Source organism: Clupea harengus, chromosome 25 (assembly GCF_900700415.2).
Source record: "Clupea harengus chromosome 25, Ch_v2.0.2, whole genome shotgun sequence".
Lineage (NCBI taxonomy): Eukaryota > Metazoa > Chordata > Actinopteri > Clupeiformes > Clupeidae > Clupea > Clupea harengus.
In genome coordinates, this window is record NC_045176.1 from 6353899 (window position 1) to 6377727 (window position 23829).

At 42.4% G+C, this 23829-nt stretch overlaps 3 protein-coding genes across 3 annotated transcripts; 1 reads left to right on the forward strand and 2 right to left on the reverse strand.

Annotated features, from left to right (window-relative positions):
- Positions 1-6: 6 nt before the first annotated feature.
- On the reverse strand, positions 7-17895 carry kdsr (3-ketodihydrosphingosine reductase). The gene is made up of 10 exons (XM_012817524.3): positions 17370-17895; positions 15367-15456; positions 14843-14899; positions 14560-14625; positions 14343-14438; positions 7433-7624; positions 6804-6887; positions 6589-6672; positions 6060-6161; positions 7-3212 (listed from the first exon to the last, which is right to left on the reverse strand). Exons 1-10 carry the CDS (start codon positions 17550-17552, stop codon positions 3090-3092), a joined length of 1077 nt encoding a protein of 358 aa, XP_012672978.1. The 5' UTR covers positions 17553-17895; the 3' UTR covers positions 7-3089.
- Positions 17896-18847: 952 nt separating this feature from the next.
- zgc:153913 (carboxypeptidase N subunit 2) lies at positions 18848-21032 on the reverse strand. The gene is made up of 2 exons (XM_012817529.3): positions 20937-21032; positions 18848-20594 (listed from the first exon to the last, which is right to left on the reverse strand). Exon 2 carries the CDS (start codon positions 20585-20587, stop codon positions 18989-18991), a length of 1599 nt encoding a protein of 532 aa, XP_012672983.2. The 5' UTR covers positions 20588-20594; positions 20937-21032; the 3' UTR covers positions 18848-18988.
- A 57-nt stretch (positions 21033-21089) lies between these two features.
- On the forward strand, positions 21090-23762 carry cldn1 (claudin 1). The gene is made up of 4 exons (XM_012817479.3): positions 21090-21863; positions 22476-22640; positions 22762-22846; positions 22949-23762. Exons 1-4 carry the CDS (start codon positions 21641-21643, stop codon positions 23103-23105), a joined length of 630 nt encoding a protein of 209 aa, XP_012672933.2. The 5' UTR covers positions 21090-21640; the 3' UTR covers positions 23106-23762.
- Positions 23763-23829: the final 67 nt, after the last annotated feature.

The window sequence follows — 23829 nt, forward strand, 5'->3', positions numbered from 1 at the left end:
AGAGGCTAGATTTTCCAAAGTTATTTATTTTGTATCATGTAAGAAAATAAGACAAAGCAACAACTTTATCCTTTTCTTTACTTCTCAATGGCACACAAGGTGAAATTTATACAAGTATGGCAACACAAACGATAAAAGCAAAAGGCGCAACAGAGGATAAGAGACCTAGAAGACGGCAACAAAAAGGAATGCATTCCAGTGTTTTAGTGGTAATAAACTCAGTTTTCTTTTTTAAATACCTCTCAGCCGTACATAACAAAAAGGAAATCTAGAGCTTAGCCTCGATAAGGAATGTTGCACAGGAATTGTCTTATGTGATGTTTGAATACACGGTGAGCTTAGGCTAGTTTTGCATAGCTTAAAAAGGTGTTGAAAATAAAACATCAGGGTAAAATGATTGCTTCTCTGGGAGCTAGCTACGTACCAACTGGCTATTGAATTAAAAGTCGCTACTTTGAGAATGAGACGGCGATCATGCGTGTTTAAAACCGGCTAATCAGCACCTGATACAGATCGCTATGCTGTGCTGGAGAATGCCCCCGCCTTGTGCCAACATCAAATGAGAACATCATCAGACCGAGTCAAGCATTCTCACTTTCATATTTTGGGTCATACTAAGGCCTTCTGTAAAAAAAAAAAAAAAAGGGCAAAGCAAAAAAACAACAGCAACGACACAAAAATCAAGATGAGTTGAGTAAGCAATATATATCCCAATGGACAAAAAAATGGATTTAATCAAACGAAAGACTGCGAACCTAAAGCGAATTTAAGCCACATTTTGCTGTGGACGGATCCATTCGTCTAGGCGTTGTATTACTGAATGCAGCGTATCTCTTAAGGCTCTTCCAGCAGAATGGGCCGCCAAGCCAGTAGCGCCTGACCGCCTTCGCTTCATTTCTCTAAACAGCAGCAGCGCAGCACGGGCCGAACAAATGCAATCGACTGAATCTGATTCAACTGAAACCGAAATCAACACTACACTAAGCCAGCTGATTCTCAAAACTTGCCATTGGGATGAGGTGAAGCCATTTCCAAAGACAATATAAACAAAACAAACAAACAACAACAACAACAACAAAGCAAATATCTATTATTTCCCCCCCAATAGTGTGGTTTGTATTAGCAGTACATTCTTCCCAAGTGATGCTTTAAAAAAAAAAAAAAGGAAGACAACCTCTCTCTTTCATCCTTCACTGCTCTCTGTCTCCCGTCTTCTTTAGTGTACTGTGTTTGAGTGACAGGGAATGGAGTGACACAGAGATAATAGAGGAAGGGGGTCAGAGGGGACTTGACTGAGAACACCACACACACTTACTGAAACCATCCACCTGGTCCACTCAGAATCAGCAGTGCCTTCCTGGTCTACAGAGGAGACGTCCAGACTTGTGGCAAATGAGGATGAGTGGGGGGGGGGGGGGCGGCTTCCCCTGAGCTGCAGTCATTTCTGTGATGCATGTGTCCACTAAAAAATTTTTAATAAATGTGCGGGACAACGTGTTGAAATGGCATCCTCGATCTGACGCCTCAATCGGTCACCACCTGAAGGCCACATTTGCCCAAGGCTGGACAAGTTCTCTCTGAAAAGACAACAGCACAGCTAGAAACTACCAGAGGGTTTGTCTGACTGCAGCTGGTCAGAGATGTTTCATTATCACTGACTAAATCACTAGACAGTCGATGTCAGCGCCCAGGAAGAGCACTAACCACCAGCGTGCAGCACACGAAAAAGCCCTCAGCCATTCAAATATCAGCTCTCCAGCTCCCTCCTCTGGCCAATGGAGGCAATGACTCGTACCTGCGAGTCTAATCCCCCTGACATGGCTTTCACTGACACCATCCAGCAATCACAATTATCACAGAGCTCCTGAGGTCATGTAAAACCTACACTAACTTGCATCCACACATTCACATAAGCACGCGCACGCACACACGCACACACACACACACCCCGTAAACATCTCCATCAGGACTGCCAACATAAGCATACAAGGTAAGGCTTGTAAAGTTCTACTCTACAAGACATCTGGGCGCATACACCCTTCCATATAGAATATAGCATATATACAGACAAAGAGAGCGTGTGAGCGTGTGTTTCGAGACAAAGAGTGAATATTTCTGCTTTTATAAAGGGATGTGAGGGGTGGACCCTCTACATGAGGAGTGCTTCGCCCGCAAAGACCCCCGAATGCTTCTGAGGGGACGAGTAGACATTTGGCATAATCACACGACGTAACAAACTCCGGCAGAAAGCCGCATGGCACGAGGCTCTTTTTCTTCCAGCGTGGCGCCCCACTATAACGCACTACCATAAAGCGACACTACACTCCTACACAGCTCTCTTCTATGACTTCTGTGGAAACTGTGCAACTAGCTTTGTTGTGTGTAAAGATGTGCTTTAGATGGACAGAGAGAGCTCTTCTAAAGCACTCACTGAGTTACTCATTCACAAAACAAACAAAAGCTCTCGGTCCGGCTGGCCGTCACGTTTTCAGCTTTTGCAGCATGCAAGGAATGAGAGAGCTGTGGGAAGCACACACTTGTGGCCACAGAAATGCTTTAGACATCCTCTCTCCCAAAACTATGTCAAATGTTTAACAGGCATTGACACACAGACACAGACACAGACACAGACACACACACACACAGGCTTCCACATAACCTCAAACAGTGTCACCTGAAGAATCAATCTCTTCTGAAATTAAATATCGATTCCTTCGAAGAATAACAATTAAGAATGATGAGAACAACAAACAACACACACTCCCACAGAACCACAGGAGACACAGACAGACAGACAGACAGACAAGACAAGACAAGCGGAAAGACGATGGCCACCTGCGGAGAGACGGTGGCCACCTGCCGCGGTGCGCACTACATGACTCCGGTGGGCAGGCCCCTGCTTGCTGTGTGCGTGGCCCTCCTCTGGTGAGCTGAGGGAGAGTCATCATCTGCCTGCTGCAGCTAGCGGGGTAGGGGGCTAATTTAGCATCTCTGGGCAGGGGATGGTGCTGCTGCGGGGGGGGGAGAGGAGGGGGGTGGGGTGGGGTGGGAATGTGTGAGTGATGGGGGGGAGAGGAGGGGGTTCCGTGTTACTCCTTCTTTTCGGCAGCTCTGGACTGCTGCTCCCTCTGGATCATGCAGCGGCGCACGATGCTGTCGAAGCTGCCCAGGTAGAAGAGGGCGATGGTGCGGAAGAGCCCCATGGTCACGATCTAGAGGAGACAGAGGAAGCACAGCAACATGAGCACTCATCTCTACTCGCAACACTAGTGCTGGAATGGAACGTTCTCCCCACACCGTCTAATGGGAGAGAGAAACAGTCAGATTTTGTGACTCGCATCCATCAATAAAACAAGATAATAATAAGATAATATATATTAGTGCTGTCAAATGATTACAATATTCAATCGCGATTAATCGCATTTATGTCATAGTTAACTCAAAATTAATCGCAAATTTGTATCTATTCTAAATGTCCCTTCATTTATTTTTTTCCATCATTTTTTTTTCATTTTAATGCTCTTATCAACATGGAAAAGTGGATTAGCTTGCTTTATGCAAATGTTTTATTTTATTGAAAAACAACATTGCCAAACAGGCGGTACAAAATAAAATTATAAAGTGCACATTTCAGGTAAACAAGGACTCAGTCTATAGTGCAGTTAAACCATGGCTTAATATTTTCTTTTTTTCAAGTTTGCTGGGAACATAGCAGTCAGGCCTCTTATTTCAGAAACAATGAATCGTAACAGTTAGGTAACCAATAAAAGGTAAGCCTACTACTTCTTTGCTTTCAGCCAGCTACCGTATTTTCCGCACTATAGGGCGCCCTGGATTATAAGGCGCACTGTCAATTAATGGTCTATTTTCGATCTTTTTTTATATATAAAGCGCACCAGACTATAAGGTGCATTAAGCGAAACAAAACAGTCAGTCAGTCAAACTTTACCAAACTTGTTTAGTTGTAACATGTAAAAAAAAAACAGTCTGATACCGCTAAATCAAACGTTAGCGTATTCACAATAACTCTCAACATTGTTCAAACGTTAATGAGCGTATTCACAATAACTCCCAACCTTGTTCAGTTGTAACACGTAAAAAAAAAAAAGTCTGATACCGCTAAATCAAACGTTAGCGTATTCGCAATAACTCTCAAAATTGTTCAGTTATAACACGTAAAATACAAAATACAACACAACTTTTTCAGTTCATTCAGTTCATTCCTAATCCACAAATCCCTCAAATTCTTCATCTTCAGTGTCCGAGTTTAACAGTTGGGCGATTACGGCATCCAGCATGCCCGGATCCCTCTCGTCATTATCCGAGTCAGAGTCAGTGTCGTTGCTGTTACCTGGCAGTTCAGTGATGATTCCGGCCTTCGTGAAAGCTCGGACAACAGTTGAGACTGATATCTTAGCCCAGGCATCCACGATCCATTGGCAGATAGTAGCGTAAGTCGCCTGGCGCTGTCTCCCTGTCTTGGTGAATGTGTGTTCGCCTTCTGTCATCCACTGCTCCCACGCAGCTCGCAGTTTAACTTTGAACGCTCTGTTGACACCAATATCTAGCGGCTGGAGTTCTTTAGTTAATCCTCCCGGAATGATGGCAAGCTCCGAATTAGTTTGCTTCACTTTGTTTTTGACAGCATCGGTGAGATGGGCGCGCATGGAGTCGCAGATCAATAGGGACGGAGATTTGTGGAAAAAGCCATCCGGTCTCTTGACGTAAATTTCTCTCAGCCACTCACTCATCTTTTCCTCGTCCATCCAGCCCTTCGGGTTAGCTTTGATGATGACGCCGGCTGGAAACTTTTCTTTTGGCAAAGTCTTCCTCTTGAAAATGACCATGGGTAAAAGTTTCTGGCCATTAGCCTGGCAACCGAGAACTACAGTGAAGGATGACTTCTCGTTCCCTGTGGTGCGTATAGACACCGTTCTGGTCCCTGTTTTCTCCACGGTGCGGTTCACGGGGATATCAAAGGTGAGGGGAACCTCATCCATGTTGGTGATGTGCTCTGGCCGAATCTTCTTTTCAGTGATCTTTTTTTTGCAGTATGCGTGGAAATTGGCCAGCTTTTCTTGGTAATCTTTTGGCAGTTGCTGCGAGACGGTAGTTCGTGTGCGGATGGAGAGATTACGTCTTTTCATAAAACGAAAGCACCAAGAAGGAGCGCCTCGAAAGTCATTGATGTTCATGTCCCGTGCTAACGCTGTTGCCTTCAGTCGAATAGAGACTGTAGAGACGCTTCTACCTGCTGCTCTCTGTTCAATAACCCACTGTTCAATTTTGTCCTCTAACTGTGGCCATCTTGCTTTGTTCCCTCGGAAACTCTGTGTGGTCTTCTTTACCTGGCGCAGGTCATCTTCTTGCTTCCTCCACTTCCGTACCATTGATTCATTAATGTGGAATTCTCTTGCAGCTGCTCTATTTCCATGTTCTACTGCGTGACTGATAGCCTTAAGTTTGAAGTCCGCGTCGTACGCGTGTCTCTTGACAGGTGCCATTTTGGGGTCCTTTTACACACACACTTACTTCGCAACGCTCCTGACTACGGTAGCCGTAATGCTGCAAGCGGTGCGGCTTTGTAGTTACACAAAATCGCTTCGAGGTCAGTAAGCACAACCAGAATTAATCCATATACAAGGCGCTCCCGATTATAAGGCGCAGTGTCGTTTTTTTTTTTAAATTAAAGGCTTTTAAGTGCGCCTTATAGTGCGGAAAATACGGTACTCAAACAGACAAGCCTGTTGACATTTTCAGACAATAGTGAAGCTCGCTTCTTTTGCACAACACAACTTTTAAAAGTAAACTTTCCATTCAGAAGCTTTTTATCATCCATTTCGCCGTATCACGCTCACCATTCAGTCAAACCGTAACGGTATATTTATATTTTAGATATATAAATTCTACCTGGCAGAAACCTTACTGGCTAACAGAAACCCTACTCAGTAGTACCCATGTTCCTTGGCTGCAGAAGTGATTTTTCTCTCTGCTAATACTGGCTAGTTTGGACTCTCAGGAGGAGCACACAGTCTGTACTGAAGCAGTGTGTACTGTACCTGCTGTAGTCCCTCTGTGATGGACGTGACTGGACTCATCCCGCAGGTGAGAGCGGACAGCATATAGCCATCAGGCCCCACTGAACTGCTGAAGTTCCCCTGCTGCAAAACACACACACACACACACACACACACACACACACACACACACACACACACACACACACACACACACACACACACACACAGGTTACACACAAGCTATAGAACTTAACACACATACAAATACATCTAAGGGAGAGATTTTATGGTCCAGCAGAGAAGTGATTTTCCTCAAGACCCTGTCATTATACTTTTTCTCCAACAGCATGAAAGATAAAGACTAGCACACTTATGTACATTCAATTACATTCACATACTACATACTGTACCTATTTATTCATTATTACGCATTTACACCTATTACTTATGCAAAAGCACTAGAACTATAAAGGACACTGCAAGTCTTCATTCGTCACTCATGAACTCACATACTCTGAGACAGACAGACAGACACAATCAGCATGTCTGCCTCTCACTTTTTCCTTACCACAGTGTCCTTGACAAATATTTTGGCCACCTGGTCTGGCTGGCACACCCCTGACGTCTCAGAGATCAGCTTAGTTTCTAAGGGCTGCGAGGGGAAAAACCACGTTTAATAACAGCGTGCAGCAAGAGTGTCAGTTTTACCAATCAAATCACACTGGACTTCATCTTCATATAGTAATGAGAATGACATGCAGGCCTTCGATTGGTCCGTCTCACCTTCAGCTTATTCTCCTCTGCCAGGCCAGGGGTGTCAGTGTCAGGGGGGTAGGCCACCGTCACGTAGATGTTATAGGGCTTCATCTGCAGGCAACAGACCCATTATTACCACAAAATAAAGTTATAAACACTCATGATGATTTCTCCATTACATTCCCCACAAAACTGACCTGAAAAATATGATACAAAAATATAAATTCCCAAGTTAAAGAAGTGTGACTTCACATCCTGTGCTGACTATAACGTTCATATGTAAGGTTATGTAAGGTTATGTAATGGTCATGTAATGGTTATGTAATGGTTATGTACTGGTTATGTAAGGTTATGTAATGGTTATGTATGGTTATGTATGGTTATGTAATGGTTATGTATGGTTATGTAATGGTTATGTATGGTTATGTAATGGTTATGTAATGGTTATGTATGGTTATGTAATGGTTATGTAATGGTTATGTAAGGTTATGTAATGGTTATGTATGGTTATGTAATGGTTATGTAATGGTTATGTATGGTTATGTATGGTTATGTAATGGTTATGTAATGGTTAGCGTAGCTGGGCTGTGACTGGCCCACAGACACCCCCAAGGACTTTGAGTGTGCGACCCCCCCCCCCCCCCCCCCCTCCTCACCTCCATCTGCAGAGACTCGGCCAGGCCCCGCAGGGCGAACTTGGACGGGGAGTAGGCGGTGTAGCCGAACAGGCCGAGCTGTCCGGCCTGGGAGGAGACGAACATGATGCGGCCCATCCTGCGCTCCTTCATGGTGGTGATGACGGCCCGGGTCGGGTAGACGCTGCCCAGGTAGTTCACCTCCATCAGTTTCTATTGGAGGCAGACGCAGGTCATCAGAACATGAGCGCAGAGAGCCTGCTGTAAGAGTATTTTTCACTCTTGCGTGTTGTTTTGGAGAGGAACCACCATACGAAGCAATTTGTTGTAACAAGATACGTTTTACTGGTAGATACTGACACAATACAACTCGCCCAACAGACAATCAAGTACAGTCAAGCAAGCTGGAGAATGCATTCTGATCTGATACAGGGGATGCTCAAACTTTTAAGGCCTAATCCAGTGATGTCACTCTGGACCCCTGGGCCGCCCATCTATCGATCTTAAGATTGTGAAATACTGTCTCGTCCACTCTGCACATAGTAATAACACATGATTCTTGTGGTATTTTCCATTTACAGAACTTCTGCTTTTCATCTGCTGACACATCTTTATCGTCTGAAAACGTTCCTTTATCTGCGCCACAGACTGACCACTTATGATTTCTCTTTTCGCTGCCCTTTGTCACAGCCCTCTGTCCCAGTTTTAACTTGCTCTCTCGTCTGGCTTTACATTTTCCACGTGAATTTAACTTGCTGTCTCTGACTGATTTTTTCATTTGATATACTTCATTTGATACATTTGATAATTCAAGATACATTTGATAATTCAAATGTATCTTACACTGCTCATAGAGGGGAGACGCAGACGACAGCATGTACACTTATGCACCTAGAGGATAGGTACAGCTGTTCAATTAAATTCAATGATTTATATAGTGCCATTAACCATAGACATTAGTCTCAAAGGGCTTCACTGATCCCAAGGGCTGAGCCCCCGATAGCAAGCGCAAGGCAACGGTACTAGCAAGAAGAACTCTATTTAAAGGTGCTTAAAGTCTAACTTAAGTGTGCTAGTCGGCTAAGTTTACTCATCTTGCTAATTAAATTATCATTGCAACTTTTGCAATTGCGGCCTGCCAATCAGTTGTTTTTCCCACTGTCTCTTGTGTGTCATCTGTTGCCTCTCACCAGTTAAACAGTGGAACTGGATCAGGTTGGCTATGAACATCCATGAAGAATGACAAACTTTGAAAAGAAAACGACAGACTAAAAGACATTATAAAACTTACAAATACAATAATAAATCACCATAAGGATGACCTCAGAAACGTGCATGTATATTTGGAATATATATATATTTCTGAAAGTGTTTTTCATTTTTCCCCAGCCATTCCTCATATTTCTGAAACGCTGCAAAAAAAATTACTCCAAATTAAGTGAGAAATATTCATTCATTTTATAATTTACAGTGCCCTCCAGAATTATTGGCACCCTTAGTGAATATGAGCAAAACAGGCTTTGAAAAATGTATTTTCTGTTTATCCTCAAAATATTCACAAAAATCTTACCTTTTTATTGAAGTAAAATTATTGAAAGAAATGTTTTATTTTTACATTAAACATTGTGACACAATTATTGGCACCCCTAGAACATCTTATAATTATAATCTAACTGAAATATATTTCCAATCATGTTTTACATTTTTAAGTTCACTTTAGGATTAGGAACTCTTAAGTGGTCAACCATGACTTCCTGTTTCACTGGGCTATAAATATGAGTGTCACACAGGTCAAATTCCCTTAGTCACTCATCACTATGGGAAAGACCCAAGAACACAGTGACAATGTGCAACGAAAAGTTGTTGAGCTGCACAAATCAGGAAATGGATATAAGAAAATCTCTAAATGGTTGAAAATACCCATTTCCACGATCATGGCAATAATTAAGAAGTTTAGAATCAGCCTGGAAGAGGACGTGTCTGTACATTGACCCCACGCACCGTGAGGAGGATGGTTCGACTGGCAAAATAATCTCCAAGGATCCACAGCTGGAGAATTGCAGAGGTTAGGTGAGTCTTCAGAAAGTCTCCAAAACTACCATCAGATGCCACCTACATCACCACAAGTTGTTTGGGAGGGTTGCCAGAAAAAAGCCTCTGCTGTCAATCAACAACAAACGAAAGCGCCTACAGTTTGCCAAATGTTACTGGGACTTTCAATGGGACCGGGTTATATGGTCAGATGAGACCAAAATAGAGCTTTTTGGCTACAAACATCAAAAGGTGGGTTTGGCGTAGACAGAAACATAGCCATACAGAAAAGCACCTCACATCCACTGTGAAATTTGGTGGCGGATCTTTGATGTTGTGGGGCTGTTTTGCTTCCAAAGGCCCTGGACATCTTGTTAGGATACATGGACTCAATCAAATACCAGCAGACATTAAATGAAAACATAACAGCCTCTGCCAGGAAGCTTAAAATGGGCCGTGGTTGGACCTTTCATTAGGACAATGATCCAAAGCACACCTCAAAATCTACACAAAAATGGTTTACCGACCGCAGAATAAAGGTTTTGCCATGGCCATCACAGTCCCCCGACCTAAACCCCATAGAAAATCTGTGATGAGCTGAAGAGGAGTGTCCACAAGCGTCAAACTCGGAATCTGAAGTATCTGGAGAGATACTGTATGGAGGAATGGTTTCAGATCCCGCACCAACCTCATCACGCATTATAGGAGAAGACTCAGAGCTGTTATCTTGGCAAAGGGAGGCTGCACAAAATATTAAAGGAAGGGGTGCCAATAATTGTGGCACACATATTTTTGAGAAAAATATTTGTTTCATGATAAGAATTTAATGTTTCTTTCAGTTATGTTACTTCAATTAAAGGTTATATTTTTGTGAATATTTTGAATAAAAGATCATGAGGATAAACCATAAAAAAAAAAAATTGCATCACGTTTTGCTCATTTTTACTAAAGGGTGCCATTAATTCTGGAGGGCACTGTAGCTGCACATTCATGTGAAGTTATGTTCAGATTTTAAACTCTTTGTTCGTTTAGGTCAATTAAGTCTGTAATCTCTTTCTCATCTTTGTGTCTTGATGCGATAAACGCCATTTTGGGTGAATTGATCACTATTCAGATATCACAGGGGTGGTGAGGTAATGTAACCATGTGAAATAGCAATGTGATGTTCATGAAACATCATGAAATACATACAAATGTAGCAGCTTGCAAATCGTTTTTTTTGTAGACACCTAAGAGCCTATATATTCTCGAATTATTAATTTTCACTCACTACCTAATCTTTCACAATACCTAATCATAACTATACACAATTCTCAAAGCACATAATAACAGTTTTTTCCTACTTTCAAGTATTTGAAAGTAAGAGCATCAGTGCAAAGTGTCTACCCCTTCTACCCCCAGAAGCAGCTATGAAAAAATACCTCCAGGCTTCAGGAGGACCGCTGGGGACTCCCATCTACTCTAAGATGGCTGAGTTTAGATTGAAAATCAAATGGAAATGAGTGATCACAACCACCTGTGGATTAAATGGCTCCACATACACATCAAACAAGCCTGAAAGAAATAATGGGATATCAGTGGAGCGAGGGCTTACTCTGATACCAATGTAATAATAAATAATAATAATAATGGATTTTATTTATATAGCACACTTTAAAATACAAAGAAGTCTCAAGTAGTGAATTAATGGGGTGAAGTCCCCCCTCCACCTTGCCTTTCTCCAACACATTAATTCAGAAGTTGCCAGGGTATCTATTAACGATTCAAATGAAACATTTAGTGTTTTTTCCCACAACACCACAACACTAAATAAACACTTAATAAATGCATGGTTTTCACTGCGAGCGGGAATGAGGTAGCCTATGTCTGTGTGTGCGTACGTGTGAGGAGAGGGTGTAGCATTTTTTGACTGAAATGCCCATCCCATACAACTTTGAAATGGCTGGTAGTGCTTGCACCACAACTATATGGCATTTCGTTTTACATAACAGGATGATGTAACATTGAATAAGCTGCGGTCAATACACAGGTTTGTTTTATAAAATTACATTAAAAAAAACTGTGATGCAGTTTATATACGGTGCGAGTTTATAGTCGGGAAAATATGGTACTGATTACACTGCTTTGTTTGGAGTCAGGGCCAAAACAGGTTTTGGAGGGAGTTGAGAGCAAAGAAGAGGAGGTGATAAGAGTGTCTTTGGCACTGGAGAAGTAAAGCGTTTCAGTTCCCAACTCGTCTGTCGTGAACGTACTGCCTACACCACGTAATAACCCCTCCTGAGGAGCTCTTTGATTAAGACAGACTGTCATGATCAAATAAATTAGCAGCAATTCTGAGTTGTGGATGAATTGCTCAAGGACAGCTCAAACATCAAGTCTGACTAGGCTACTGTAGTAACGTGGCTAAACCAATTAGCTAATGCTAAAAAAAAATAGATACAAGCAAATGTGCCTAATTTCAATTTTCATATTTTGAATTACAATTGTATCCATAGCCTATTTACATGGTTTGTTTAACTTTGTTTTGTCTCTATGTTGTTTTGATCTAAGTTCCAGGAAACATCAACTGGATGAGGCCTTGGTTGACATAGTGGTTAAGACAGCCAGCCATTCACCCTGGTCGAGGAATGAAGGGTTTTCGGGGGTTTGTCAACAAACTGGATCATACATATGTTCTGCCTACAAGACAGGTGTGTATGATCATTGATACATGCCAAAATATTTTTTCACAGCTTTTATTCAACACTAATAAAAACACTAATTTAATTTCTTAAGGCTTTAACGGCCATGGTGGAGAAAGCTGCTGCAGTGTGCCTTACCGTAGATACAGTATGTAGACATCCATGAACATGGATGCATACCTTGCCATCACCTACCATATCATTAATAGGGCCCTCAATAACTGTATACCCCTGTTAACCTCAAAAACTGTACCTCAATAACAATAATTTTCTGCAGTTACTTTACTGTTATTGAGGTAAACAGACACAGGTCTATCTCTGTAGGGGTCCTTTCAATGAAGTCTGGTTCTTACATACTTACTTACATTATGAGCCTGTTCGTGGCGGGGGAAAACGTTTTTTTAGTTTGATGCGGATTAATCCCCCATAAGATTACATTGTATAGCTGTTGTGCGCTTGCCACTTATTGGGCTTAACTCAATATTGAACCGGTTTTGATCGCTTTTGTCCCTTGTGAAAATTTCAACCCAAAAAGATGGGAAATACGGCCAAGGTTAAAAAATACCCAAAGTTTCCCTTTAACACAGTTCCTTTAGGGAGTACAGAAATCCCCCAAAGCCCATACTGCTGCACACTTGGCAGTAGCCAAGGCTTCAATTGAGGAGGAATGGGGAATCAAACAAAGTCACGTGCCTGGTCACAGACGCAGCAGCAGCCTCTGCCAGGGAGCTGAACACCAAACATTCGATCCGCATTGGGAATACCCTGAACCTGATGCTTCGATCCGCATTGGGAATACCCTGAACCTGATGGTTCGATCCGCAATGCGAATACCCTGAACCTGATGGTTCGACCCGCATTGGGAATACCCTGAACCTGATGCTTCGATCCGCATTGGGAATACCCTGAACCTGATGGTTCGACCCGCATTGCGAATACCCTGAACCTGATGGTTCGATCTGCATTGGGAATACCCTGAACCTGATGCTTCGATCCGCATTGCGAATACCCTGAACCTGATGCTTCGATCCGCAATGGGAATACCCTGAACCTGATGGTTCGATCCGCATTGGGAATACCCTGAACCTGATGCTTCGATCCGCAATGCGAATACCCTGAACCTGATGGTTCGATCTGCATTGGGAATACCCTGAACCTGATGGTTCGATCCGCAATGCGAATACCCTGAACCTGATGGTTCGATCTGCATTGGGAATACCCTGAACCTGATGGTTCGACCCGCATTGGGAATACCCTGAACCTGATGGTTCGACCCGCATTGCGAATACCCTGAACCTGATGGTTCGATCCGCATTGGGAATACCCTGAACCTGATGGTAAAAAAAAAGCTCTCAACTAGATTCATTGGATTTTTGAATATTGTCAATCATTATTTACTCTGATCCTTAATTCTGATTTTTCAACTCCTTCAATTCCCCCTTTTTTAAAGTCTTTCTGACTTTCTGAACACAAACCATTGTTATAAGATCAGAGTCAAATTAAGAGTCTGAGACACTCCACAACATTTGTCCACAGGGGAAATTGGTAAAGAGATGGCCTGTATTGGTACAGAGGCCTGTATTCATGGGGGAAAGGGATATCGAAAAAAAGTATATTCAACCAGAAATGCTAACATTTTAGCCTAAATCCAATTAAAAGCAACAAATACAAATGAAAATAATATTCATTTGATTATTGAATATTCTCAATCATTATTAACTCTAAATCTTAATTCTGATTTTTCAACTCCTTTAGCTTCTTATCTTTAGGCCTGTAAAATCTTTCAATTTGGAAAGTCTGGTATGGTGTGTTAATTTGAAAATATGCCGTTTATTTATATTTTAAAAAGGCATTCAGTAAATGAAGCACACTAACTGCACAATGACTTGATTAAGACTTGAAACATGGACTTTGGATTTGGTCATCCTTGACGTCAGGACTTGCTTTGGACATCTCTGCCTTGACTTGGTACTTGACTCGGGACTTCATCGTTAAGACTTGAAGCTTATTTGTTACTTGATAAACACTGACTTTGTCCCACCTCTGGTACCACTCATATATGAAGTGACTTGATACATGTTTTATCCTGCAATATTTCCTGTACGTCCTTCAAACAGAGCCCCCCCCACCCAACCCAACCCACACCCACACACACACACACACACACACACACACACACACACACACACACACACACACACCCACAAACCCCCACTCACCCGGAAACGGTCCACCTCCACCTCCTCAAACTTCGCAGAGAGGGCGCTGCCGGCACAGTTCACCAACATGTCAACAGGTCCCAGTTTCTCCTGAGCCTGCAAGCCACAACACATCAACCCCATGTTAGCCCAACACATCAACCCCATATTAACCCAACACATCACCTATTTGATGGAATTCCCGTGTGGAGATTTTACAGACAAAATGTTCACATGCCTGTTTGATGACACTCTCCACTTGCCTATAATCCTTGGACACATCGACTGATATGCACAGCACGACCTAAGGACAAAGACAATTATAAAAATTCTTTGGTAACTACAAAAGTAAAAAAGCTACAAGATTAATTTGGCAATACATGATAAAGTGCAATGTTACTCAGAAAACAGCATCTACATATGGCAGAGAACGCAGAGAATAAATCAATAGGAGGCAACGCTTTCTTAATTACAGAACTACCTCCACTAAATGCAGAAATGAGCCATCTATTGGTACCCACCTGCTTATCATTTATGGCAAAATTTTCAATTTCCTTCTTTGCTTGGAGCAACTTGCTCTGTGAAGAGATAAATATAAAATCACACAAAATAATTAAATGAATTCCAAAAAACCTTTAGAGACGGCAATACTTATTAACACTGAACAACATGGGCACCCATAAATTTAAATGAATATTACATTTCATCCCACTTTGGAAACAGTCAGTCATTCAACTACCATCAGTAGAATACCAGGGAGAACATGAAGACAGTTCGGATCAAACCATATGGTATTAAACGTCTTCTGTGTGCTGTGTAGAGTGAAGTGTATTATACATGTATATACAGTACTTAAACACCTTAAGGTATTTGAATGTTAATTAATTCCCTGGCAATAGAGTAAGAATAGGCAGACCTGCCCATGCAGATTTGTAAAGCAACAGATTTAACCCTTAAAAGCCTCAACCATGGGAAGAGTCTCGAAAGAGACTAACTATCAAAACCCCCAATCCTGGCGGCCCACAGAACTCTGTCCGGTCCTCACCTCATCGCGTGCCACCAATGTGATGAAGGCCCCGTGCTTGTAGCACTCGATGGCGATGCACTTCCCAATTCCACTGGAGCCGCCAGTGACCTGTTGGCAAACAGGAAGTAGGTGAGGCAACAGAACAACACGTTTCACTTATTCATGTCTCGAGTGGGCTTTTAGCCCTATTGGATAATTAAAGGTAGTGCATTCATTATCCAGGATGTGGCACTAGGAAGTGTTTTAAAATCACATTAACAGAGTGAGTACCTCATTAGGAGAAACAAGTTTATAATTGTGAATTTTTGTTTTGGGGGCAACATTTGCAGTAAAAGGTTCTGTAACAAATTCAGGTGCCAAGCATATCCCAAATCTGTGATGATCACAATATACTGTAGTGGGGCTAATGTCTCATGCTAATGTCATACTGCTGGGCTATAGTTATTCCCACCCCTTGTTGATATTTTTGACAATAACTTTACTCACTTGATCTTAATTTCCAGTAATCTTGCATATCACTAGCAGGCAATAATGTTGTCAAACCAGTCTCCGACATCAACATAACCTAGATAAGTCTGCAAGGCTACACAATGTCACTGCTTTCTCTTTGTAAACTTTCCTGGCAGTATATGAAAGTCACCATTCTGCTGTGTGGGGTTCCAATAACCTACATTTCTGAAGGCAGCGAGCTATCAGGTGCTTTATCATTAAATAAATAATGCCCTGATGTAACCATGCCATGTCATGCTTTAACAAGGACACTACTAAAGACAGAACAAATAGAACAAAGATGATCATGACGAACGAGCCCTGAAATAAGACAAGCAAATAGCAGATGTGAAACAATAAACATTTGTGGGTTTGAGTTTTATTCTTTGTAAAATACAGCAATGCAAACCCTCATGCGCTAGCCCTATGTACCCGTCAGACAGACACATATTCTCTCAAGCACTCTAAATTCTTAAAGTGCCTCACCTCCTGAACCCTGAGCTGTATTTCATTATTAATTAAAATCATATACTGCCTCATAAACAGAACTTAATTGTTCAGACTAAAATCTGAGTAGACTCTGAACGGACAGCTAAAGAGTAGAATGGTGTCCAAGGAAGCAACACAGTTCAGTGAAGATCAGCCCATAGAGATGGATTCAGTGCATTCAACATGAAGGATCATTTTGGCTTAGGTTATGAGGGGGAAGACAGGGAACCTGTGTCCAGGTGCAATGCGTTGCCAGGGAGGCTTGTCTTGGCCATTGGCACACACCACCAGGAGATGTAACAGGAATAAATGGGCTGGAAGTCCAGCTGGTCCATCAACTAACACTACATCCAGCTGTATTAATTCATTCAATAGTGGGATCAGGGCAAATATTGAGACGACCAAAGCAAGGGCTTTCCAATGTGGATGTAAAGTCACAGTAAGGCGCCGTCATAAAAACAACACTGAGCCACTGGACCTGTTCAGGATTCACCTAAATAGAATTTGTAGGGACACCAGACTACCAGCAATACTCTGTATGTAAGACATATCACCACCCTGCATCTTGCATATAAGCATGCCTTGTTATGATTATTACTGTAAGAAAATATGCTACAAGGCAAATATGGGCAGTGTTGAAGCAGTCCACATGACTAGCATGAGATTAAGCAAAAGCAACAGTAATGAAAACAGAGACACACACACACCTAATATAACATAATCAGCCGCTGAACAACTCAATGCGTTTTTTTACAGACAACGATACACATCGTCTCCATGGCACAACTGTCCACATATGGATGATATAAATGATCGATTTAGAGCAAAGGTCATCTGCAGACAGACATCATCCTTCACAGGTCAGCAAGCTGTTGACGTATGCGTCTTTCTATGCTTATTGCTAGCCAGAATGAATCACTAACCGTTAACTAGTTAACGCTTTCTTACAAAAAGACAACTGCACAAGTCAACATGTTGCTTAATATCATTTGACTTTTGATATGACTGCTCCTGATGTAATGCTGCTGTCGTTATGCTCTTACCACGACGTGGGCCCCGTTCAGTTTCAGAGGTTTGGGGCTTATTAGTGGTGATATCATGTAGAGCAGCAACACGAAGGCAACGATAAATGCAGCAACAACTAGTAGCATGATGAAAGGCAAGAGTAGCCACCAGGAATTCAGCCAGAGCCAATCCGATATCGATGAGACTTCTTCAGAGGACATGGGTCAATCTTTCGATGTCGCTAGCTAGCTAGCTAACTAGCTAACGATACTGACTGGACTCGGGAGGAGCGAACAGCCAAAGGTAATAGGCGCTCCCCAGTGAGAGGGTGGTGGCGATAAACCTTGCAAGGGAGGAGCTGCAGTTGCAAAACAGCTATTTGGCAACGTTTCAAGAGAGTGCTTTGCAGGAAAGATGAAGACTACAACAACTTAACCCCGTGTTTTCAATTCTCACTACGTTCTCTGTACACTTCAACACGATCTGTGGATCTTGCACGGGATGCTGCAAACAACAGAGAACGTTTGGGGGACTTGTAGTCCTTCACCCACTAGGGCTTCGTTACAATTTAGCTTTGCGTGAGATAAACTAAACTTCTATTCCCAGCTCCCCTCTCGTTTCCGGACTTATTGTTAGTGACGTAGGTGTGAGGGCGGAGAAATGTCAACACATTTTGACTGGCAAAGTGTTGTGATGTCTCTACTCTCTCAACACGACTATGTACTCAATTTAGGCTCCTACATTTCAACTTTATTGATGTTTGTGTAAACGGTTTGAAATTGATCTAGGCCATCCAAACAGTACCGGTAAATTCATTTTTAAAAATGATCATTTATTTACTACCTTTTTTTCAGTAACCCTGGACTTTCACACGCACACACTCATAATTGGCAACTGCATTGTAAACCCCCTGCAAAAGAACCATACTGCATTTACATACTGTACATACAACAGAGTCTAGGACAGGTGGGCCTACCCTTTAGTAGATTCCTAAATTAGTCAAAGTTAATCTAAGTAAAGTTGTCCAAGTTTAACAAGTAGACAAACTGTACACCATGCCTCTGGAGCAAAAACCATTGGCCCTTCCTCATGATAAGGCTGAATGAGTGGGGATCTCTGTTCAAACTTGCTTTGTACTTTGAATATTTGCAGAAGTTTATCTTCCTTGCTTATCAGTTTGTCAGTGCTATGTGGTGGGGGGTGCTTCTCATTACCCAAAGTGGTTATAGAAAAGACTACAAAGCACAGACAAATTATCTGTTGACAAACCCATTGGTCCCCTTTTTTGGTGGAGAGAAGTTGACAAACTGACACTTAAAAATGATGAGACTAACTTCCGATTTGGAGCATAATGACCATGCTCTGACAACTCTCCGCTGGCTGTATGGTGTTGGTTATGTCCCCCGCTAATCAAGTGGTTTGGGGAACATAATCAATAATCCAGGTTAGGCCAACAGTGGCACTGAGGATAGCAGCAAGCTGAAAAGTCTGTTGTTTGAAATAAAGAAGGATGAAATAATTTGACAGACTAAGTCTTCATTTATTTAGTTTGTGGACCAACAAACTCTTACCTCTTCATTTCAACCGTGGTTTTATACACCTCACCTCATCCTGAGAGCAACAGTATTCTCCTTTTCTGAAAATAACTACAAAACATTCAAACATTGAGAGTTATGGTGCCATTTACACAGGAAGATTCAGACCACTCTTTGTTCAAAACATAGTCTGTTGTGCTTCCATCAGCACCATAAATATGGGCCTCAATCTTAAGACTGGAGCATTTTGTCACTGTGCATTTGACAGAATAAACACCGTTGTTCTCCTGTAGGATGCACTGATTTGCTTGATTTGGTGGGAAGGTTTCCTTGTCAAGAGGTTGGAGTGAATCTGCAGGAACTGGTTTAGTTGTGCTAGAGTTATAGGAGCATACCAGCTGATCACTCTCTACCGACACCAAGCTTTGTCCTCTCAGGGCAGTAGGACCTTTGCAGTAGGTCCGACTTAGATCCTCAACCAGGTAACCTCCGAACTCCAGCCAGGTGTACAGATATGTAAAGTTGCAGTCGCAATTCCACGGGTTGCCACGGAGAGTAATCACATTCCTCGTTTCCAGAAATGGATCAAAGAAGCCATGGGGAAGGTTCTGCAGTCGATTCTCAGACAAAGTCAGACGCTCCATGTCCACCTGGTCCTGGAACAAATCAGCCTCCAAAAAAGTCAGGTTGTTCTTGTGCAAATAGACGGAAATGAGTTTTGAGAGGCCTGAGAAAAGGGTGGCGGGAAAAGATGAGAGCTGGTTCTCCGATAGATCCAGTTGTTCCAATGAAGTTAGATTCCCGAGCAGGTCGCTGGGAAGATCCACGAGGCTGTTTTTTGACAGCACCAGATCTGTGAGTAGAGGTAAACTACCCAGTGACAGTGAGGCGAGCTGGTTTCCTTGGAGGTTGAGTTCCTTCAGACTGGAGGGGAATGTGCCAGCCTTCACATCAGTCAATTGGTTATATCGAAGATTCAGCTCCTCCAATTTGGTCAGGGCGGTAAACAGTCCCTCTGACAGTTTTGAGATTCTATTACTCTGCAAACTGAGTTCCTTTAGTCCTGGAACATATTTAAACATGTCAGATGGAAGAGTGCCTATCTGGTTGTGGCCTAGTTTTAGGGCCTGCAGCTGGGTCAGGTCACTCAACAGGGGGGCCTCCACCGATACAATCTTGTTCATCGATAGATCCAGAGAATGGAGGTTTTGAAGGTTGCGAAAGAGGAGAATGGGCAGCCAGACAAATGCATTGCCCCTCAGCTCCAGAGTTTCCAGTTTTAGTAGATCATCAAACAGCCCTTTATCTAGTTTCAACAGTTTGTTGTTGTTCAGGAGGAGTCTCGTTAGGTTGCCAAGTTTTTCAAACGTCCCGAGCTCCACACTCTCCAGACGATAGTTTCCACTGAGCTCCAGCTCCTCCAGCTCTGTGAGACCGCTGAAGGCCAGCGGGGAGACGAATTGCAGAGGGTTGCTGATTATGGCCAGCTTAGTTAGCTGAGGGCTTCCTTGGAAACTGCTGGGGTATATGTTTGTGAGGCCAGAGGTTATGATTATGAGCTCTCTCGCCTGTGGGGAGAGGCTTGTGGGCAGGAAGTTCATTCGCTCCTCAGAGCACATAACCTTTGACCCCAGGAAGCACTGGCACTGGGAAGGACAGCTGCTGATGTGGCAACAGTGCAAAAGTAACAGAAATAGAGCGACTCTGTAGTAGTGTATCATCCTTGCTCTGTTGAACAGTAAGAAGGTTTTAGGGCTGTCGCAAAAGTGTGATAAAATAGCATTCACAGAGGCTGTTTAGAATGTAGCAGATATGTGAACTTTAAAAGTGTCACACACGAAAAGTCACTTAACCAATTGCTTGTTGGTGTCTGGACTTGTCCATTTTCTATATTACTATGTTATTGTTTTAAGTCTGTAAATGCTTTAGGTGGCTAAACAAACACTTAATATGTTCTGACATGTGTTCTCTATACTCAGACCATACAATGGCACAATATGCATTCAGATATTCTCTTTCATCAATCTGATTTGTGAGAAAGATCATAAAGAGGAACAAGCCATAACTTACCGTTATGTTCAGCACCGTTGAGAGGCGGAGAAATGTGATTCCCTCTCTTTGAATTAGAGTGGAAAGACACTACGCACACAACAAATATTTGCTAGCCAAAACAGAACTCTTTTGGGATTGGACGTTACATTATTACATCATCTCCTGGGAAAGGAACACAAGACAACTGTTTTTGTTGGTATGTCCCTAGCCATGGGCACAGTAATACATGGCCTATGTTGCTTATGTTAGTTATCTCTTCATGAATACCATCTGAATACCACTAAAAAGACTGGTATAGTGAAATTCACATGGTAGACTTTAGAAAACACGTTGGTGAAAACATGGAGAAATATGAGTGTACTGTACTGAAAAACAAGATGAATCCATCTACCCTCTACAGCTATATTATGTTATATTATATTTCGTTTTCATTTGATTTCATTACATTCAGTGAAGGCCTTGCAGTGTTGTTTCTTTAGTCTTCTTTGAGAAAAAGCTTTGCAACAAATAACCAGTAGGTGGCATTATAACCCGTGCAGAATGCGTAGAATTCATGGAAAGCTCAAAAATTCCTGGAAATGTCAGCATCCCATACCATGGATGCCCACTCTGAGGAACTCCTTTGCAGTCAGAGCGACGTGTGAGACTCACCGAAACGCAGTGTCACAATTTTTTCTGGTTACAAATAGGCGTTTGTATTTTATTGGGCTGTTTATGCAAATATGGCAAACGGAGGGGTTCAACTTCTTGGTTTCAGTTTGGCTATGCTGGGCCTTTTCGGAATAATTGCATCGACTGTTATGGTGGAATGGAAAGCATCTTCATATGCAGGCGACAATATTATAACAGCCCAAGCCATGTACGAAGGACTTTGGAAGTCGTGTGTGTCTCAGAGCACTGGGCAGATTCAATGCAAAAGCTACGATTCGTTACTTCAGCTGCCAGGTAAGAACAGCCTACTTTTAACGACTTTTTTTATTTATTTATTTTGTATTATTATTATTTGAAAGGTGTATTTACAAGTCTTAATAGTATATCTTAATTTAAGAATTGAATTAAATTATCAGTTGGGTGCATTAAGAGTTAAATTGCCTTTTAAACGCGTTTACTTAGTACTTATTTATAATCCAAGGGTGGGGTTTCTTGACGTCTTACGCGACCCCAACCTGTTGAGGCAAGTTCGTGCATATTCGGAATACCTTCACTGGACTGAATGCACGTAGATACAGCATTGTTCAGTAGACTGAACTTTACACTGCAACTGAATAAGACACATTAAAGTAGGAATGTAAATGATATAAAGACTAACATAAGATGTGGGTTGGAACACAAAACATTCAGGGGAGTAGGGTTGTGTTTGTATTTATCCCTTTCTTTCTGTCTTTCTTGCTCTTTTGCCTAGTTCATAGGGATGCCTAAGCATTTACTGAACTGCTAAACTGCTTTGTTACTGGTTTGTTTTATGATATAAATGTTCAAACATTGATCTCTCTCTCTCTCTCTCTCTCGTGTGTGTGTGTGTGTGTGTGTGTGTGTGTGTCCCTGTTCGTCATATAGGTGAGCTGCAGGCCACCCGAGGCCTGATGGTGTTCGCCATCTTGCTGACGTTCATCTCCATAATGGTGGCTGTGGTGGGCATGAAATGCACCACATGCTTGGCTGGCGAGAAGGAACAGAAAAGCAAAATTGCCCTGGCAGGAGGAATTCTCTTCATTATAGGAGGTCACTTACCATCTAGCTTTGATTCATCCACAGCATGAAACACATTGTTTTCTATCATGACAAAAATCATTCACTCTCTGTCACGACTGATTTGGCCTATCTATGTTTTTACCCCCCATAGGACTGACTTCTCTTGTTGCAACCAGCATGTATGGGCACAAGATAGCCAAGGACTTCTACAACCCATTCACTCCAACAAACTCCAGGTTTGACATCGCACACTCATATCTAAGTTGACATTTCTGTCTTAATGTAGCGGATGTAGATCTGAAACGTTTACTAATGCAAGGTGTGATTTGACATGCTAGATATGAGTTCGGTGCCGCTCTCTTCGTGGGATGGGCAGCGTCTATTCTCACGATCATCGGAGGAGGCTTCTTGTGCTGCACCTGCAGCAGTGGATCGTCGGGAAAAGCACCCAACTACCCCGCATCTCGTGGAGGTCAGTCCGGCTCACATGTGTAGGGAGACACAGCGGTGAGAGGATGATGGGAAACTGGCAGATCATCAGGAAGAGAACACAATAGAAGGGGTTTGTGGTGTTGTGGGATCATTTCTGCCATTTTCGAAATTATAATGTTTTGGGCCTTGGATTCAAAAATGTTTTTTTTTTTTACTGTATGTCGGGAAGTTGATGTTTGTTGTTGATTATTGATTTTACTGTGTGGTTTTGTCTCAATAGATTGCAGTTATTTGAGACCATTTCAATATAAAATAAACACACCTTGGTGACCATGTGTCCCTCAATTTGCAGAATTATTTTCTATATCATCAACGGAAGAATGAATGAAATGTTGTAGATTGAAATCAACTTTATAAAGTTGGTGGAGTTAGCATTTAATGAGCATTGTTACACGTTGTTGTTGTTATAGAGAACGCCAATTTAATGACAGGTCTGCAAAGGTTCATGATGTCTGCCTGCGAAACACTCCGTTGTCACACGCTGATTACAGGCGTTCCTCGGTCTGTGTCGCAGCTTCTTCACGCTCACAGCAATGCGAGTCATCCCACCCTGACATGTAGGGCGGGGAGCTGCAGGGACATGCTCCTGTAGAGCGTGCACAAACAAGTCTGGGATACTCCACTGAACACACATAACTCTGTTTCCAAACACCAAAGGACAGGAGCAGATCAAAATAAAGTAGAAAATGCACCCAGTCAAGTTATTTTGTGGCTTATTGCGGTTGCT

What these genes read in the sequence shown, in the direction of transcription:
- kdsr (XM_012817524.3), bottom strand. Translation starts at nt 17,552, where the DNA reads ATGTCCTCTGAAGAAGTCTCATCGATATCGGATTGGCTCTGGCTGAAT. An exon ending in TGAACGGGGCCCACGTCGTG is followed by an intron (nt 15,457 to 17,369) that starts GTAAGAGCATAA and finishes GTTTGCCAACAG; the next exon opens with GTCACTGGCGGCTCCAGTGG. An exon ending in CCGAGTCTCTGCAGATGGAG is followed by an intron (nt 6,888 to 7,432) that starts GTGAGGAGGGGG and finishes TGTTGCCTGCAG; the next exon opens with ATGAAGCCCTATAACATCTA.
- zgc:153913 (XM_012817529.3), bottom strand. Translation starts at nt 20,587, where the DNA reads ATGATACACTACTACAGAGTCGCTCTATTTCTGTTACTTTTGCACTGT.
- cldn1 (XM_012817479.3), top strand. Translation starts at nt 21,641, where the DNA reads ATGGCAAACGGAGGGGTTCAACTTCTTGGTTTCAGTTTGGCTATGCTG. An exon ending in TTCGTTACTTCAGCTGCCAG is followed by an intron (nt 21,864 to 22,475) that starts GTAAGAACAGCC and finishes TTCGTCATATAG; the next exon opens with GTGAGCTGCAGGCCACCCGA. An exon ending in TTCACTCCAACAAACTCCAG is followed by an intron (nt 22,847 to 22,948) that starts GTTTGACATCGC and finishes TTGACATGCTAG; the next exon opens with ATATGAGTTCGGTGCCGCTC.